Consider the following 19,163-nt stretch of genomic DNA (forward strand, 5'->3'; position numbering starts at 1 on the left):
AGGCAGGCTCTCTGGAATTCTTGAGCTAATACAGAAGATCAGAGATTTGTTCCACCACATCAGATCTACTGGGGCCTCAGAAGAGTTACTGAACTGGATTTTCCTACTTCTTGATATTTTGGAACATATCACCATGAATTTATCAGATACTGTATAGTTTTATTAATTATGAAATGTTAAATTAAACCTCTGTAGCCTTATGACAGCAATGTTTTCCAGAAATATATATAAGGTTACCAACTCTGGCAACGTTTATTCAAGACTATACACAGAACTGTTTGATTTTAATTTGAAATGACTACACTTTAATTTAAATATTCTGAACTGATATATGGTGCAATTCATTGGATGATAAAATTGACTTGAGACACTGCATCTCTCCAGATATCACAAAATAGGCTTAGAAAAAAGGATAATAGAGTTTAGTGAAAACTGTTTATGCATTTCAAAAAGCTACTTAAACTACAACCCAAATATCTACAGTAAAACAAGATGTTACTGTATTGTAAAACTGGGCCATTCTACTTCATAAGTCATTCCTCAGCACTGCAAATCCAGTTATTCTTCACATCTACAAGTGTCAGTTATTGCCTTAATTAACTGGTTTGCCCTGTGTATAGCAATTTAATGTCCTGTCCTGTTTTCTTTGTAATTAATTATAAGTTGCACACTCTATGCAGAATTTATGCTTAAGAGCAGTAGCTTTTTAAAACGGTGAATATAGCATAGAATTAAAGATATCTACATTGTTTTATTTCTGACAAAAATTGCTCACCGATGAATATTTCTAAAAGAAATACACAGAAACACTCAATCATGCCACAAGACACGGTCTTCACAAAATAGTTAAATACACTTCATAGTGCTAGTTCAGGAAAGGATCTATCTTGATGACCATATAGAACATGCTCAATTGTTAGAATGCTTAACTGTGTCCCAGAGAAAATTGAAGGAGATATTCAGATTCTAAACTAGGAAAGCATCAAAATACTACATCAGTTCTAGAAATGTGCCTGAAACAGATATGGGCCATGGGAATAAACATCATCCAAAACTTTAACACATACATAAAATGATCACAATAAACATAAGCAGCATCCCTAAATGAATGGATAGAGGACATACACAGCATCCTTAAATGAATGGATACATGGTATCCTTCTATAAGCAGTGGTTAAGGAATATCAGAAGACCCTGAGCCTAAGTGGGGACCACATTGGGCAAAGGGTTAAAAGCCTTCGCCCTCTGAATTGAAGGATCTCCGATCCTCTTTCCTGCACTCAAGATTCCCAGCAAGCATCCTGCTGCAATTCTTGGTTATTATTCAAGTCTCCTCAATCTTATACTGCATATTCTATCTGTAAAGGTTGTTTGCTAGCTATCCAAACATGCTGAATGTTAATCCTTGGAGCTTTACAGAGTTTCCTTCCAGGGTGCGACAAAAACTAAACATTACCTAGAGGGCTCATTATTCCCTGATCTATGAAGAAGGTAAAACCAAACCAAAGCAAAAATGTGATTTGATTCTGTAGAATCAAAAAATTCCTTTCTGGCTTTGCTGTCAAAGACAACTGACTCACCTATACCAAGATTACTACCCTCTATGAAGGCATAATCAAAGACTGGATACTGCCAAGCCCTACGGCTGGGGATGCCCTGCGACTCAGGGCCTACGGTCTCTCTCCCTTAGTGAGCTTTTGTTCGGGTGTCTCGGGAGGGGAAGGGGATGCCAGTAATTTATCTCAGGATGGCCAAACCTCCTCACTCCTTGTTGTTTCTTATTTAGGTAGCCAGAAACATTGGCAGCTCTTGAAATCATCAGAGAAAACCAATTATTGTATCAATCATAAATCATAAAAACCTCTAGGACATTATTAATGAGAATTCAAACACATATAACACATACTTAATGTACTGCACATTAAAGAATATATATGATCTGAATTTTAAATTCAACTCTGCACTTAGAGGATTCCCATGTGTTACTTTTGTTCAGACATGATGATTATGCTATTTAGCACATTGTATAAACACAGTGGGTTAAGAGAGCATTGAGTTAATATCGAAGTGTGACAATTATCTCAAGTAATTTAATTGCTTTGTGCTTTATTCCACATTAAGCACAGAATTCAGAATCATGTATACTTTGGGGAGTAGTAAATTTTAAGTTCTCTATCCACTTTTTGTGAACTTTTAATTACCAATTGTCTTCATACTATAAAGTATGTCTTCATACTATGAAGATTAGATGTATGCTCTCCACTAGCACTGACAATTATGCCTTTTGAGCAGTTGCCACTGATACCTATATGAAATTGTGATTCAGACTTCAAACGGAATTGTTGGTACCAAGTATCACAGGGCAGGGGAAAGCAGGCAACTTTTTTCATGTGCGTTAATATCATATGAGGTGTATAAGTTTAGGCATCCAACCTTGAAAATGTTACTTTTAATCTTTGAAATTATAATTCAGTTGCTCAACCTGCACCTGCCTCTGCTTAAGCTAAGCAAAGACATACTTAAACAAATACTGTGTTTCATACATAAGCATCAAACTAGATATCATTTTTATATCATGGGAAACAATATTTTGGGACTTATGGTCAGTATTTATAGCATCCCCATGGAATATATTTAGCTTGTACAAAGTTATATCGCCTTCTCTACAGCAATTTTGGGAATACCAGAAATTCATTTCTAAGGTAACTGTGTCTGAGATACACAGAGCCAAAGAAAGTAGCTAACCTTTCTTCTCCCTTCCTCCATAGAGAGGCTGTCTGGCAGCATCAACTTCAGAAAATCTTCTTTGGACAAGACTTGCTGGCTTTCAACAATGGCATTCCTCACAGAAGTTTGGAGTGGACTTGATGCAGACACAGCATCAATATCATCATACACTCTGTTGAGACAATTGGTGTTTTTAAGCAAGAGAAGCAATAGTGCTCTTGGATTTGAAAGACTGCATTCATTTTCTGTCACAAAGTAAAAATTGTTAGAATTATCTCCTGACATAGCACATTTTAGAACATTTTTTCAATCATTTTATATTTATGAAACTGTTTGTGGGTCCAAAATGAAATTCTTAAACCACTGAAAAATCAATTTTAGGAATTCTAAAGAACAATTTAAAAAAGCGTAATGCTTGTTCCTCCTAGCTTGCCTCTCTCTTTCACACACCACACTTCTCTATTGTTAAAGCTGTATTTATATCAACATTTCTAATAGTTCATCATTAAATATTTTAACTTTTACTTCTTAGCAAATAAAAAAAAAAAAAAATCAATATTTTATAGTGTGATATTGTATCCAGCTTCACAATCTGGCAAAATTACTATGGTCATCAATGGCAATGTTTGAAGTGTATTGGTAACTGACTGTGCCATGTGCCAAGTGTGTTTTATTATCAGCAATTTCATAAAGCTCTTTAGATAAATAAAAAAGCTGTCTTCCTTAATTATAAGCATATAAAAATGTATTTACAGTCAACAAAAGACTGTCAAACTGAATTATTATCTTTCAGCTTCCTTCCAGTGAGAGAGAGAGAACTTTAACAGGTTTACTCTGGAAATACAATCAAAGGTACTAGAGATTCCCAATCACACAGAACATACATTTGAAGCCATTGCTTGCTGCCAAGCACAGCATAATCAGTGACTCTGTCTTCAGCACAGAGGAAACAAGCTTTGCTACGGTAAAGTGTAATTCTCAGTGAATTATATCCTATAGTGGCACAACATTCAGCAATTGACCTGATTTTCATCATCATTGCTAATTGGAGATGTTATTTTATTTCAACATAATTATCCTCAGAGAGATATTTCCTCTCTGTGACGTATAGAAAGCTTTCCTAGAAAGAGGTGAAGCAATGCTGTACACCATGGAAAAATCTGAAAATATTTTCTGATATATAAAGTGCTGCCATATTCAATTAATATTTCTTAAATAGAACTAGTTCTCGAAGATACTTTTTTAAATTGCTGTGGTTTTGGCCTAAATACCATGATTCATTACGCCATTTTGTTTTAAGGGTTCCATTCAAAATAAAGAGAAATTGTTTCAGGAGTTCATCAACTCCAAAATGCAAAAACTTGTGGGAATCAATGAAGTTACCACTTTTTAACTGCAAATACTACTACGACTGAACAATTTAAGCAATTAAAACACTGGGGGGGGTGTGTGTGTGTGTGAAATCCCCAGTACAATAACACAAAGAAACACAAATAACCAGGACAGGAAGGTTGTAACACCTTCTACTTTTGAAAATTAGGAATTTAAGAGCTTAACTTCATGCTCATATTTCATAGCACATATATTCTAGCTTATATTTTTAAATATGAATCTTGCTATAAATATGCACATACATGCAATATGAGATATTAGATGCAAATAATCCATTCCCATTAAACAAAGAGTAATCCCCTATTAAACATTTGAAAATCAGGTACTGCATGTCATCTTGTCAATTTATCGAGATATATAGGGCTGACCATGATTTATTGAGAGATAGAACTGAATAGCTTATGCACAAAAAGAAAGCAAGAAGGTTATCTGAGAAGATGATTTTGAAGATAAGCGGAATTTAAAGGTTGGTTTAAACAGCAGATTCAAACATTACTTATTACTGCTGCTGCAGCACTGGGAAAGTATAATCTCTATTTATATTTGAGATATTGCATCTTTTCCTTTGAGTGCAAGCCTTTTTCTTCTACCTAAGAACAACACATTTCTCATGAGCTATACCTGTGTTAAGCTGTACATATAGCTGTTCATTAGAACTGCTCTGAATATTTTTGTCTAAATGTCATTTACTAGAAAACTATGTAGTTTTATTGAAGCCTGCGCATTTTGTAGAGTATCATGAAGAGAGGGTCAGGTATATCCATACTTAATCTTTTTCTTGTGGGGTCCTAACCACCAGTTCATACCTGTTCATTGAAAACAAAGTCAGAAAAAAATACCAAAGAACCACTAAAATGCCCTCAATTGTCACTAATTTTTTTAAATTATCTACCATATATCACTGATAAGTTTATGGTCATCTCTCTCATCTGTATTGTATTAGCCAATGTAATAGGCAACCAGGTAGTAAGGTTTTATACAGAAACGTCAGGAAGTAAGCTTTTTCCAACTAACTAAAGTTCCTGGAGATTTCTAGAAAAGGTCTTTAAGACCTTAATGAAACTGTACCTTCCCAATTGTTTCCTAGAGATTCAAAATGGAAATTCAGAATGTCTGACATAGCCGTACATTTTTGCCTGCACACACTTTCACAAATTTCTGTCAGCTTGCTTTGACACATGGGAAAAAAGATGCAGCTGGACAGAACAGAGGAGAAAACAGTATCCTGCAGTTACTGTATTTTTTTCTTTTTCTGGATGTACCTCCAATACATAAAGGTACAGAAGAAAACCCAAACATTTAAAAGCGAAATGGAATTTGTAATTTTTTGCCTTTCTATACCATTTTAGAATTTATTTGCATTACCGTTCTTCCCCCAAGAAAGTTAAACAAAGTTCTTACTCATGGCATTCAGAAACTTCAGATTCTTCAGGTGTAGGACTTCCTTCTGATTTTTTCCATCCAATGACATATTTACTCACTGCTCCTTGTCTGTGGTACGGTTTTGAAACTGACCCAGAAATCTGTTGACTACTATTCTGTGACACTATATAGACTTTGGAGGTATCTAGGGAGCCACTCTTTTTAGAGCAATGTGTTGATGGGCTTCCTGAATGATGTGACCCACTGAAAAAGTAAAGAAAACACACAAAAGCAAAAATGAAATCTGCTATACAACAACAAATCAGAAATGCTTCGCCTGGTATGCAGCTATAATTCTTAATGTTAAGTTTTTCTCAAGGTTAAAATCAAGGTAGCAATATTGCTACAGTAATTTTCTACATACCAGCAGTGTGTATATTAAAGCTCTTTGAGAACACATTTGTGATGAGTTTCTAAAACAAGTAATGTATATAAATCAACTTGCTGAAATGCCAACACAAACTGATATGAATTAAAATTAAAAGACTAAATTCAAGACATATATATAGAATTTGTGTGTGCAATTTTAAGTAACTATGTACACACACATTATTAACAGTATAATTCCATTTACATCAAGAACTACATAGGCAATTACCCCAAACATCTTTCTAATTATGAAACTTCTGTGCCTTTCCACTTCCTGTTAATTTTGCCAGTTCACACCAGTTTAAACTGTCTTTCATTCAGTACCACTGAGAATTTAATATTAGCAGAAGTAAATTTCAGTTCAACAAAACCAGTCCTCTGGATAATTTTAATAGCCTCTTTTATTATGTATAATAGCACTAGTAGGGACTAATGAAATCTTTTACTGAAGACTCTCAAGATGATTTAAAATGAACTAAAGCAAACACTTCCTTGAAGAATAAATTTCTTCTTTTCATCTTGCAGGTGAAGCAACCGAAGCATTCATAAACCAAGTGCCTTGCCTAAAATCAGAGGCTGGAACCTGAAGCAGTGGCTCCTAACTTTCATTGTTGGTTTACGAATACCAAACACAGTACTATCTTTTAATCTAATCCCAAGAGCATTGGATTAATTCACAGCGGAGCAGAAGGTGTTGCTGAAAGTGTAACAGACACGTCTACTTTGCTGTCTATGCAGAGTCAAATACAAGCAATGCACATGCATAGATGTTATTAGATCAAACTAAAATGCCTACTGTGGAAGAAAGTTGAATCATTAAGGCAATGGATTAATAATTTTGATCACAGTTAGTATGTGCATTTAATCTTAAAAACAATTTATCTTCTCTCCTTTCCTCCCTCTTCCTCCCCAAAAAGTAGAAACAAGATTATGGTTTTGGGAGAAGAAAATAATGTAGGTGATGTCAAAAGTTTGGGGTTTTTTTGCTTGCTATCCTTGCAAATATGCAAAGAAATGATGTAAAGATGTGGTGAAGAAAATAATTCAGTTATGAAAAATAGAAATCTAAAGACGAAGCAAACATTGAAGTGAAATGTAAAATACGTATCAGATCAACAGCAAGGACATTATACAGAGGATTTTAAACTTCTACTTGTAGCTAAATTTAAGAAAAAATAGGCATCCAACCTCATTCTGTAGGTTTTAAATAAGGGAATATTTTTTGAAGTAAAGAAATAAAATGCCTATAAAAGCCCTGGTTTTAGATAATGAGTTCAATGCAATGGTTGGAACAAGCAGTATATATTTTTAGGATCCAAAAGATGGTCTATGTAAGAAACAAAGCGATACTAAAGGCAACGAAGCTAAGTGTTTCAGCTACATAACATGAAGGTATTTGATAATTCATGTGCATAATTAATATAAAATGGGAGAGGTAAAACCATTAATAAGAGATCTGTGAGACATAACATTGTGCATAGCTCAAGTCAGTCTTGTAGCTTGAGATACTGTTTCACACAGCAGGCTTCATTCTGTAAATCTTACTCAGACACTATAGTATTAAGTTTTTTCAGGGGGTTCTTTATCTGATGATGTCAGAGAATCAGGCCAGTATCTTTCAACCAACCAACATCCTTCCAAAGTGCATTGCACTTCATCTATTCAGTAAACAGAATACAGTTTTAATAATGAAATGTTTCATTTATAGATTAATGACTTCCTACCAGTCTGTGGGCTTGTTTCTTGAAGTTTTACACTGTTCAGCTACTGCAGAACAAGTTTACTATTTAACATTCATAAAATAATTGTGAATGAATGCCTCAATAGTGTTAGAATTTCATTTTTACAGATTACGAAGAAATACAAATTCAGTGCCTGACCAGGTGGAATATATATATAGGATTCAGCAGTAGATATCACATGCTTATATGTTAACTCAACTTTCTTATGTCTATTTGAACACGTCAGTGTTGCAGCATCACAGCTATAAAATGAGATTTTTTTTAATAATGTATGCCTGTGGGTGCTGTATAGGTGATGTCAGCTTTTACACCCAACTGCAAAATTAGTTATCACTCCAACATAATTTGAAGGACATTTAAGCAAAGTTTAAATAAAACAGTTGGGTCACATAACATAAGTCTGACATTTTTCTATAGCAAAAGGATTTGGCACACAAATTAAAGTGATCATTTGAAAACACTGCTATTACCAAAGTGGAATTGGGCAACCCTAACATGAGTAGTCATCTCAATAGTTACTACTTCAGAAATGCCTGTGTAAATAACTTCAAATTGATATGCCTTTTTTTTTTTTTAATTTTTAATTAATGCATAAAATGTTTATTCCATAGAAATGAGCAGCATATTACTTAATGGCTGCCTGCCACTTTAAATATGACAGCTGCCACACAAGTGCTGAGAATACATATTCTAGCCATTAGAAATCTATTTCGGCTCATAATGATGAAGTCCTAGAAGCATAGAGCTTATTTCTAGCACTTTAGAAGTCTCAGTATATAAAAGTAAATCTCAGCACACACAAAGCAGAGAAAATCTGGAGCTTCTACATTATCACAGGGGTAGTGAAAGCTTAACGTGAAAGCATTTACCTAGTTTTCACAATAGTCCAATACAATAGTCTATACTATCTTCTATAACTTGTGAAAAAAAATCTAGAAGTCAGAGTAAGTATACAAGACTAGTCCACTCATGTCAAATGTATAAAGAAATGAGGATACAAGATATTATTTGGTTATTTTCCTGTACTGATTGACATTGAAAACAGAAAAATCAGAGGGAAAGAGGAACAAACAATTTCCTTCCATTTTTTACAGAATAAAAACCTTAACACATATAGACCAAAGCTTCAACTTCAAAGTCACCATAAAATGTGAATTGGGAGATAAAGGCAACCAGCTGTAAAAGTGTACTTTCAAAGTTTGCTTTACAACAGATGTACCATGCACACATTCCATTGGTAACAAAAAGAAGAGCTGAAAATCAATCAGAAATTCAGTTCAAACAAAATTGTAAAGCATACATCACAATAATGTAAATTAGGGGGGATGGTATGCAATGCAGTTTCACTATATGTAAAAACTGTCTGTTGCAATTTCTCTAATTTCCCTCAGCATTAACTCCCAGGTAATTTGTTGCACTGTACTAAAAAAAAAGTAGTGAAATAAGTTCTAGGTGCAAACTTCACTTTTACTCAGGGATGTTTCCCAACTTTAAAAACCTATGTTTGTGCAGATGCAATGTGCAGAAGGTCACTCAAAGTCCTTATCCGATCTGGGAGTAAGGCTAGCTATACTTTTTAGGCAGACTCATCAAAAATTGCCTGAAAATTGCTCATATAGGCATTTAAATACAACAACAAAATTAAAATCAGTTAAGTGCACTTTCAAAGAAAGGTAAACAGAATAACAACAATGAAAAAGAGTTCTCTGTATGTTAATCTACAATCCCTAATTTGTAAGAAACACATACCTGGAATGAGAGGAGATTTCACTTAGGTCTCCCATACTGCCTTCAGCTGTATGACTGGTAGAAATAACAGAGGCATAGCTATGAACAGCATAGATTTTAGCTGGATCATCATCTGGCCCAGGAGTTTCAGAAGACTCAGTCCACTGCTCGGGACGACAATGTACTCCGGACCTGCTGCCAGCAAGGTGCAAAGGGGCCAAAAGAGGGGCAGGCATGCAGGGAGCTGTATCAATTCCACTGTCAGTAGAAGCCCCCTTTATATATGTTAATCCAAGCAGCTCAGGATCCATCAGATCTCCAGAACCAAAGTGTTTTTCATCACTGTTGCTGGATGTATTACTGGATAGGGTGTTACTGCTTGAGTGGCTTGAACAGCTTTTGTCTCCAATCTTAACAACAAGAAAACAAACAAAAAAAGACCCCCCTCAAGTTAAATAGCAAAATATTTATTTTCATATAAATTACTGAATTTGTGCCATTCAGAGACCATTTTATTATTTTTTACAGTATGCTGTAATATAACTGCAAAGTATGAAAAGAGCTAATTATACCACCAGTTTCTATGAAATGATTTGTACAACTGGCTAGACACATTAAAGGTTGATGTCACTGCAAATAAAAAAGCTCTAGTTCCATCTTCTGTGGCAAATCTTAAGATCACACTTGAATTTTCTGATTATAGGACCTGCTTAACATCCATAAAATTGCATTTCTGAACAGTTAAAATAAGCATTTGTTAAAGCTAGAAGCATTGGTAATTGTTTTTTTAAACAAGTTCTACTGCAAATCTGAAAAACACCAAAGACTGAATTATCCTTGGCTTTTTCTCAGTGTGGGTGAAATATGCAGCTTATTGGATCAAATCCAATTGGATGTGTGGCTAGTTAAATTGAAGCCAATTGCGATGTATGCATACCAGATGAAAGTAACTTAAGTCACAGGGCCCTAAGCTAAGCATGGCTATTGAAGTGGAATAATTATGTCAGGCATTTGTGTCAATAAAGTTGGGGGTTGTTTTTTTTTAAAAAAAGAGGTTTTAGAGAGAGATGGATTAACTTATCTATGTGACAGAGTAGCCAGAATAAGGGCAGATGGACTTCTATTAGGGCAGATGGACTTCTATTAGGTAGAATGTAAGTGGAAAGGATGACTAACTTTTTTACGAGATCTCCCTCCTAGCAGATGCATATAAACATAGCTGTTGCTCACACATTAAAGCAGTTAGACAAGGCAGCCTTTCCAGAAATGATACTTCTGTTTCATATGGAAATTAACAGGCCTCAAAATTTGAGAAAATTATTTTAGAAAAAAAGGAGGGGTTACATTTGCATTCACTCTAACCTTTACAAGATGGCTGTCATCTTAAAAACAATGGAACAATTGATAAAAATACAATGAGCAGTTTTTCCAAGGAGAGGGACTTGGAGAAAGGTGTCTGGAGAAAAGGCATGTCACTTCTTACTGTAAATGTAAAATGGAACCAAAGTGGAAAGAAACAAGGCGGGGGGGGGAGCTCAAAGGCATAAAATTAAACTCAGAAAGCGTATTGCATGTATGAACTTTCCCAAAAATTTCCTGTATGTTGCTGAACATACCATGCTTAGGCACCTTCCTGACCCTGTAAGCAGCAGAGAATCTGTACAACTGCTATTGATATATATATCTTGAGATGCTCAAAGTTCACTATGGCCATAGCTTAGGATAATTTTATGCATTTCCTTGTGCCAAGAGAAATTATTGCATGAAAGCTCAGCATGGTCCTAATTGTTACATGTTTTAAAATATTGTGTCATGGAGCAAGAGTTTAAAAAAAAAAAAAAAAAACAACTAGCAGGAATATGATATTTATTCCAGGAGAACAAAGAGAGCTTGAAGACAGCCACTGAAATTCCCCCCACCCTCCTTCCCCCCCAAGTTAAAACTGATAAGAAGACAGCATAGACTTTTTTTTCTAATGGTTCAATATTTTACAGGGTTCTTGTACATTTGCTGTAGCCCTCAGTGTGATTCACTGGCTGGCAGAGAGTCATATGACAAATCAAGCTGAACAAAAAGGGGATGCACAAGAGAATGTTAAAAGGTCCTTTACAAGGTGATGACCATTTTTCTGTTTTACAGCATCTAACAACAAAATAGTCTCATATTATTATTATCATCTTTATAATAATGCTGGTGCTTACTTTGTACAATATAGTTCTTTTGCACCTGCACTACATATATGTATATGCAGGCAAACACAAACATAAGCCCATTAGGAAATTTTCCATTTAGATCCCCACCACCCTAAAAGCATGAGAGCTGCCAGTAGCATAAAACTCTGACTGAAGTTCAGCAAACTCAGAATTTAACTTTGGTATTGGTGCTCTGTTTAATACTGATTGTTACATATACTGATTCTAGCTCCCTGCCAACTTTGGCTTAAGGTAAAAGAAAGTATTTTTGTCTTCATGTGCATAATTCTACAGCATGATTCTGTTTATGATAGTACTTTTTTTTGAGAAGTGTCAAGCTAGATTCTCATAAGGTATCAATGTACATAAGATGAGAAACTGGCTTCATATTCTTAGCAATATAAGTCTACAAATAGTGTACAGATTCCTACCTAGCAGGGCTTTCCATGTAACGAACACACAAAAAAATAGAAAAAGACCAGGCATATCATTAGTGTACTTTCCATCACTAAGTTATTGAGGATTTTGCCATTACTGAACACAAGTCACTAAACTAGGTAGACTAGAAATCTATTCAGCATTCCCAACATACAAACTACATTTTTATAGTGCTTATTGATAATTATACTACATGGGTATTTCACACAACATGACAAGTGGTATGGTGAATATAATTTTTTTTAAAGGATATGAAATACTTCACAGATTAAAGCAAGCCAGTATAAATGAAGCTGTAAATACACAGCTGAGTGTAGACTATACTACTTTTATCTCCTCAATGCCCCAGACCCAAGCCCTCTTGGAGTTCTTAGTTTATAAACACAGATTAAGCGTACTCAGTTCACTCCACATCTAGGTGAGCATACTCTTTGCCTCCCAAAACACACAGTGGTCTCCATAAATTACTAAAATGTATTTTTAAGATGTATTTCTTTAAGTCCTGGGTGGGTTTTTTTTGTTTTGGGGTTTTTAAGAGTTTTGAATGACATCCAAATAAAAGACTTACATGTGAAAGTTTGTTTGGTGACTCCTTGCCACTGCCTTCTTTCTGTAAAGCCCGGTCTTTGTAGGAGCTCAGGACTTTGGTCGATGGTGCATGCCACTTGGTTTCTGCCATAAATAATTGTGTTTTAATTTCTGAATGCTAAAAAGATGAGTATACTGTACAAAGAAAAAAGGCACATGGCTTAGCATCAGGTTTCAAACCTGTACACTCATTGGAATCAGAGACGTGTATCTTTGCAGAATGTCCTAAGATCTAGTTTTTCAATGATAATTAAATGAAGTTCAACCTGCTTTTCATCATTCCTGAGGCTTTCTGAAGTTCAGGAGTAGTTTGTTCCAAGTATTATCTAAATATCCCACACCATATTCTGTTAGACTGTCTGTAACAGTCCTCGCTTTCACTGTCATATTACATGCTCTTTGTGTATCAAACCTCTGCATCAGAAGGTGGCTGCACTGCAACAGGCACTGCATTGCAAAGAACATTTATTTTTAAGATACAGTGTTTTTTATTACCAGAATGTCTAGTTCCTTCCAAAGTTTCCTCTCGTTCTCTGCCTCCTTCACACTCCAGTGAGCCTGAACCTTGGTGGTGTTCATGGAGCAAAGGGGACTGGCACCTTTTAAGGTAAGCAGAAAATTAAGCTGTTTGGGTTTTTTTTTCCCTAGAAAACTAGTTACATTATGAACAACAACACTTTTTACTCTTCAAAGCAAACATCTTGTAAGTGATTTGTTTAAACAATCATTATCCCCCTCACCAAGCAAGTATAGTAACATTTCCAAACACTGCATGGAAATATTTACATGCAATTTTTTCCAACAGCACACTGTTATATCTCAAGTGTGAACAGGCTAAGAAGACACTGAACTTTAAGAAGAAATGCATTCTTGGGCCTATATATCCAAAGGTTTTTGCACTGGAGAACTATGGTAATGCATGCTTAACCACTTTATGAACCAAGCCCCACAGAAAGTAATTCTGTAGTTTTGCAGGGTTTCAGACTCATAACACATAAGCTAGTACCAGTCCATTGCTTTGTATTGTATCGCAAAAGTTAAATTATTTCACAAAGCAACACAGTAAAACCAAGGTTGCTATTAGAAATAACTGTGCTTGAAAAATGACACAAGATGCATTTTCATGTATTTACTGTCAAAAAAATTGCTATAGTTTTATTTGAATTATTAGCATCTATTTAGGTGCCAGAGATTTCAGTGAGTATTCTGAAATTCCTTGAGGATTCTCCAAGATATTGTATATATATATCTGCTACATGGAGTATCTTATCCACAAACAGTCATGCCAAAGCAGTATTAAGCTTACAGACAAGGAGTCAAGCTAATGTTTTCAATATTCACAGTTTTTTCTGAAAAGTAGCTTCTGAAAGCCAAGTAGCAAGTCTGGAATGCTTTTATATTATGCTACGTAGATACTGCCATAGCTTGACATTTTATAACAGGAGTGTTTTCAGCAGCTGTATTTATACAACAAACTGATAAATTTAAAGTAATTTAGAACAGGTGTCTCATAGTATTCTTATAACATGGACAATATATTGGGGTGGTCTTTTATACACAGATAGCTAACTTCTGAAACTTCAGCACCAAGGGATTAACAGGGATGTAAAAGAACCACCTATATACCACAACAGCCTTTTAGGGAGAAGACAATTCTGAAAGAGTGCTACTTTTTTGAGGAGAGATGCTAGGGAATGGATGCCACTAGAACAAGCACAGTAGGAAATAAAATCTTTGAAGACCATAAAGATAATTTTTTAATCAAATACCCTTCCACTGCAGCAAAAGGAGGAGAAATGATTATTTTTTTCCAGTTCTGAATTACTAGCCGATTTCTGGCTTGTTTCTGGGAAAGCAAACTTAAGAACTTTGTTATTTACCTGAGTTGTAAAATATCAGTTTGGTCCTAAAGAGTTAAAGCAGTATGGCTTTAAAATTGTATTGGCATACATGTTACATTAAAGATCAGTAAACCTGTACCTCTTAAAATATACTAATAGATTTTGCAAATAAATCGATGATATGGAACACACACATAAATTTCACTTCAGAAAGAAGATGTGGGGGAGCTATAAGAAGATTTAAAAAAAAAAAAAAGTCACCAGTACCCATCATATCCCACTTGCTGTCTCCACTGGCTGCTCCCGCTGGGTCCTGGGTCACTGGAGGAGGACTGGTTGCTTGGAGAACTTCTGTAATGTTGACTAGAGTCATTAACAGTGCACTGAGGTATTTGTGGGGTTTCAGATCTGAACTGGGCTGTGCTTCTTTTATAAAATACATTCATTTGTACAAATAATACAGATGCAGTATGAACACTTAATTATATTCATTTGGGAAATTTACAGTTTTATCTTAGTTTCACAGAACTTAAACAAGTATTTTTTGAGTATATTATTTATTTCATCACCAATAAAATATTTCCAACTGAATATATTAAAAAAAGGCACAAAAAGAGAAAGACTAAGTGCCAAATCCTACTTTCGTTACATCTAGCTTTACTTCTGAACAAGTAGGATTACTCAGGAGTCAGAGCAGCTGGATTAGGTCTCTAAATTTATGTGTGGAAGCTCTCATGATGGATCAGAAATGATTGTTAGTCGCTCTGCATGCATTCCAATTTTCAACATAGCAATTTAGAAGAGGTAATACCAATACTTTTTTTATTGTATTAATTCTTTGACATAGAAGAGCAATAAGGAAACATTTTCATGAATAGTATTATTTTGTACTTATTTAAACTTTTGAGCCTCATGTCTTAGCAATGCCTCTAATTACTCTTCTTGGATTTCTAGACAGTTGAAATGCAATGTTCAAATTTGGTTTTGATCACTCTACTATCCTTCACTTCTGTGCATATCAGTCCATAACTACAATACAATTTCCCTCAGTGACACTACCTTGAATTCCCTGTATTTCCCTTCTTTTTTTCATATCATGTTTTTTTTTTTTATAGACTATATGTAGAAACGAAGATACGTACTCAGGGAAGAGGTGAAAAGAGGTAGTTTTGGATTTATGCACAACACTTTCCCAATGACATGACATTCAAGAAGCAACTTTACCGTTCAGCTTGAAAATTTTAAAGACATTAGCTATTATATTTTGTCTAACAGCCAAACACATATACAATAAGTACATAGTGTAGTGCCTAATTTTTCAGCATGTGTGTCTCTGATAAGTATTGACAGGACTGAGCCTCTCTCAATCAAGTGAAATAGTCTATAGGCTACAGTTGAATTCAGTTGCATGTTCTTGCTTCTTATCACCAAGAACTTTGCATTTCTTGCTCAGCTTAAGTGAACCAGCATTAAGGAATGGGTAAGTTATGCTCCCATGTGTTTCCAGCCTCCAGACTGATGTTTAGGACACTGTCCTGAAAACCAGGACATTGGTTTGTACTATCCCAGGCTGAAGAATGTCTAGATCCCAAGCCTCCCATTTGCTGGACAAGTGTCTAGCCATTAGCCTACTAAACCAAAGGGGGCTACAAAAGGAGAACCACAGAAATCCAGTTAGCGAATGCCTCACACAAGAGTTGCAGCTGCCTGCTTTCAGGAATGGATTCCAGACTCCAGATGAAAAGACACACTCGCCTACAAGCGTGACTCAGGGACTAAAGTACATGGAGACTTCTTGGTGCGAAAAAACCAGAAGAATGAGTCCGACTAAAGCTTCACTCTTAGGCACTCGCTATAAGCAGCTGTCACAGAACTAGGCATTTTGTAAAAACAGCAGTAGAGCTCAAGGATATCCTTGTATTTCTTAGTGACTAATTAGAGGAAACTCCTTGATCAACACAAAAACATTTGGATTGCCTTCTCAAAGCACTTAACTCTCCTCAGGAACTGTACTAGGAGCATAGGTGTTCAGCTCCCAGTTTTCAACTTCACTCCAGGGACTGGGCATCTAACTGTTACATGCCACCATAGTTGAACTGTTGCTGCTTAAGTCTTTACTATATCTAGCCCACATTTCTGTTTCTTCTTCCTCTTTTTATCTCTAAAAACAACTATTTTATCACTGACTTCAATGTTATCTCATTTTCAGATCAGTTGCTGTAACTTCCCTGCTTTATCAGCCTGCTTCTCCCTGCCTGCACTCTTCCATTTGTCTAAATTGATATTGGGTCTCTGACCCTCTAAAATCTCTTCATCATTTTTCTAGCCTGAATATACATTTTCACCCTTGCAAGACTACTTATAAGTACTAATCAACCTTACTTCAAACTCTTTTGTTTTAAGCCCATCTCTCTGCCAAGCCATCAACTATGCCTCTTCCCATGTGGAAAGACCTTGCCAATTAGGTAACTTTCTTTTCATGTTTCAAGACTCACATGTCACAGTTCGCCATTTTCCTCTCTTTTCATTATTTATACTCTGTACCAGGTCTTCCCCAGAATAGCACTTCTGCATTGAACCTGTTTTGTTTAAGTGATACAGGAATTTCTTCATGACAAGAGATAGACTCTGTCTTAGCATTTTTTCACATGCTTCACTGAGTGTTAGGAGAAGTGCAACTTATGTTTGTGAATTTTTTTGGAAATGAGTAGTATGTCAGAAAGCTTTCATTTTTTGCTCTGTATAGGCATACAGTATGCTTAATAAAGCTCCATAAATCCTGAAGTATTTCTAGATATTTGATCATTGTCTCCTTATGCTAGATGTTACCGAGAATTTCAGTAACAAGACATTACGAAAAGCTTAAGTCCTATAATGGTATATACATGCTTACAGAAATGCACCTCTCCTTTTTTCAGGGGGTGAGGAAGGGGGTAGGGGAGAAGGAGAATACAAATGATCAAATGGTCATAACTGGGAGTCTGCCTTCCCCAGACTATGATACAGATATATTTTCAAATAAGTACTATTACCTGTATATATTTCAAACAACGTAAAAAGTCACTAATTCTTTTCTATTAACAAGATAGTGTAGCAATAGCAGTATTTCATTATTTCATCCAGAATTTTTTAAAGCTATTTAAGACTAGTATTTTAGATTTTCATATCAATTAGGTATTTTCAACATGCAGTATTTTTTTCCTTGGAAATTAGAACTACATCACCCCATGGAAAAAGGGCATAAGCAGAAATAATTGCAAAGAATAAAGGACAGAGAGTTCTGCTCAAGACATATGGTTTTCCCAAATAATTCAAAGGTCAAATATATTTACAATTTTTTTACTTTAAAAATAAATTTTTATCTTATGAAGAATTATGATTAAATTAGAACAGAGCTAACATTTAAGGATACCATCCCATCATTTAAGAGGTGTTACATATTCAAATCACAAGCTCTGCTTTGTTTAATTAAAACCAAAGCAAAGCATAAGGACTGGTAATGAGTTACAGAACCCTTTGAAACTACGCCAATAGCTTGGTAATGAGATTAAATAATTAATTTTTAAAAGGATGAGTTCATTTTATTTATGCTCATTATTTGTTCAAATAGGCTCCCAAAAGGTGGGGGACAGGACATTGTTTAGATCAAAAAGTCACAAGGCAGTTTCCCACTTTATTGATTTGGGACTAAAGGGAAAGGTCATCTGTCCTCAGTGGTAGGATCCTCAGTACACTCCACTTCCATCACAAACAACAGAAATAACTTGTTTCAAATAGAGGGAACTGGGCTCAGTGAATGCTCTTTAATACAACCTGAGAATTAAAATTACTGTCAAAACTCAATAAAATAAGGTTTAAAAAGTAAGTATACCAAAGTTCTAGAAAGCAGAGATATCTCAAGTAAGGCACATTAGGAAAATGACAGGCATTAAATGGAGAGTATATTACCTTGCACCATCTGGCAGTTTTCTATCAAAGGAAGTGCTGCGAGGAATGGCTGTCTGAGCCTGCTGGAGAAGCTGCTGGCACTGCAGTCTGTCAGATGTTCCTAGGATTGGAGAGGCACGAGAGAGAGGCTGCCCAGCGGGAGTCGGCACCCGATGCCAAGTGGTATTCCTTCTGAAAGGGGTTTTATACTCACATGGGGTGCCTTCACTGTCAAGTTTGTATTCCACCATGGGTATACGACAAAGTTCTGAACAACCCCTGCAGGACAGATAAAAATGCCGATCAGTCTCACTGGAGGGAACAGAAAAAGAAATCTTGCGTTCTACAGTTAGAGGTATATGCATATTTTACTTCCAGTTGCCTAATGGTGTTCATATAGCATTGTACAGCCCTTCGAATGCTTCAAAACTATCATGCCAACCAGGTAGGAAACATTTCAAAATAAAGGATTTGCTCTCATGTGCTCAAAGGTTTTTTGAACTCTCTCCTTGCCTTTCAAAGAGGAGAAAATATTAAGCTTTTATAAATTAATCTGCAGCTTGAATTTTACATAATAAAAACTAGCATAAGCAAAGCATTCAGAAGTCAGCAAACATCAAGTTCTTCTAGAACAGCTTTAGTTTGTTTAAATTTAAATTTAATTGTTTAAATATCATTGCAGATATTTTATATTCTCACATACTGTCTCCATTACTTGTCTGATAGGCAGCAAGTACTAAATTAACATCTATGAAGAAAACACCCTAAATAATTCCAATGCAATGCATTAAGTTTGA

At 35.4% G+C, this 19,163-nt stretch overlaps 1 protein-coding gene across 7 annotated transcripts in view; it reads right to left on the reverse strand.

Moving 5' to 3' along the window:
• Window positions 1-19,163, reverse strand: part of SIPA1L2 (signal induced proliferation associated 1 like 2) — a 154,763-nt gene that overhangs the window by 18,984 nt on the left and 116,616 nt on the right. For all 7 annotated transcript variants that reach the window (XM_075495892.1, XM_075495891.1, XM_075495893.1 and 4 more), the window contains 7 exons: window positions 18,388-18,645; window positions 14,707-14,790; window positions 13,094-13,197; window positions 12,579-12,682; window positions 9,402-9,790; window positions 5,521-5,745; window positions 2,746-2,899 (listed from right to left, as the gene is read on the reverse strand). In XM_075495892.1, coding sequence (XP_075352007.1) covers window positions 2,746-2,899; window positions 5,521-5,745; window positions 9,402-9,790; window positions 12,579-12,682; window positions 13,094-13,197; window positions 14,707-14,790; window positions 18,388-18,645 — 1,318 coding nt within the window. The remainder of the gene's footprint in view (window positions 1-2,745; window positions 2,900-5,520; window positions 5,746-9,401; window positions 9,791-12,578; window positions 12,683-13,093; window positions 13,198-14,706; window positions 14,791-18,387; window positions 18,646-19,163) is intronic.

The sequence above is a fragment of the Mycteria americana genome, chromosome 3, assembly GCF_035582795.1.
Source record: "Mycteria americana isolate JAX WOST 10 ecotype Jacksonville Zoo and Gardens chromosome 3, USCA_MyAme_1.0, whole genome shotgun sequence".
NCBI classification, from domain to species: domain Eukaryota; kingdom Metazoa; phylum Chordata; class Aves; order Ciconiiformes; family Ciconiidae; genus Mycteria; species Mycteria americana.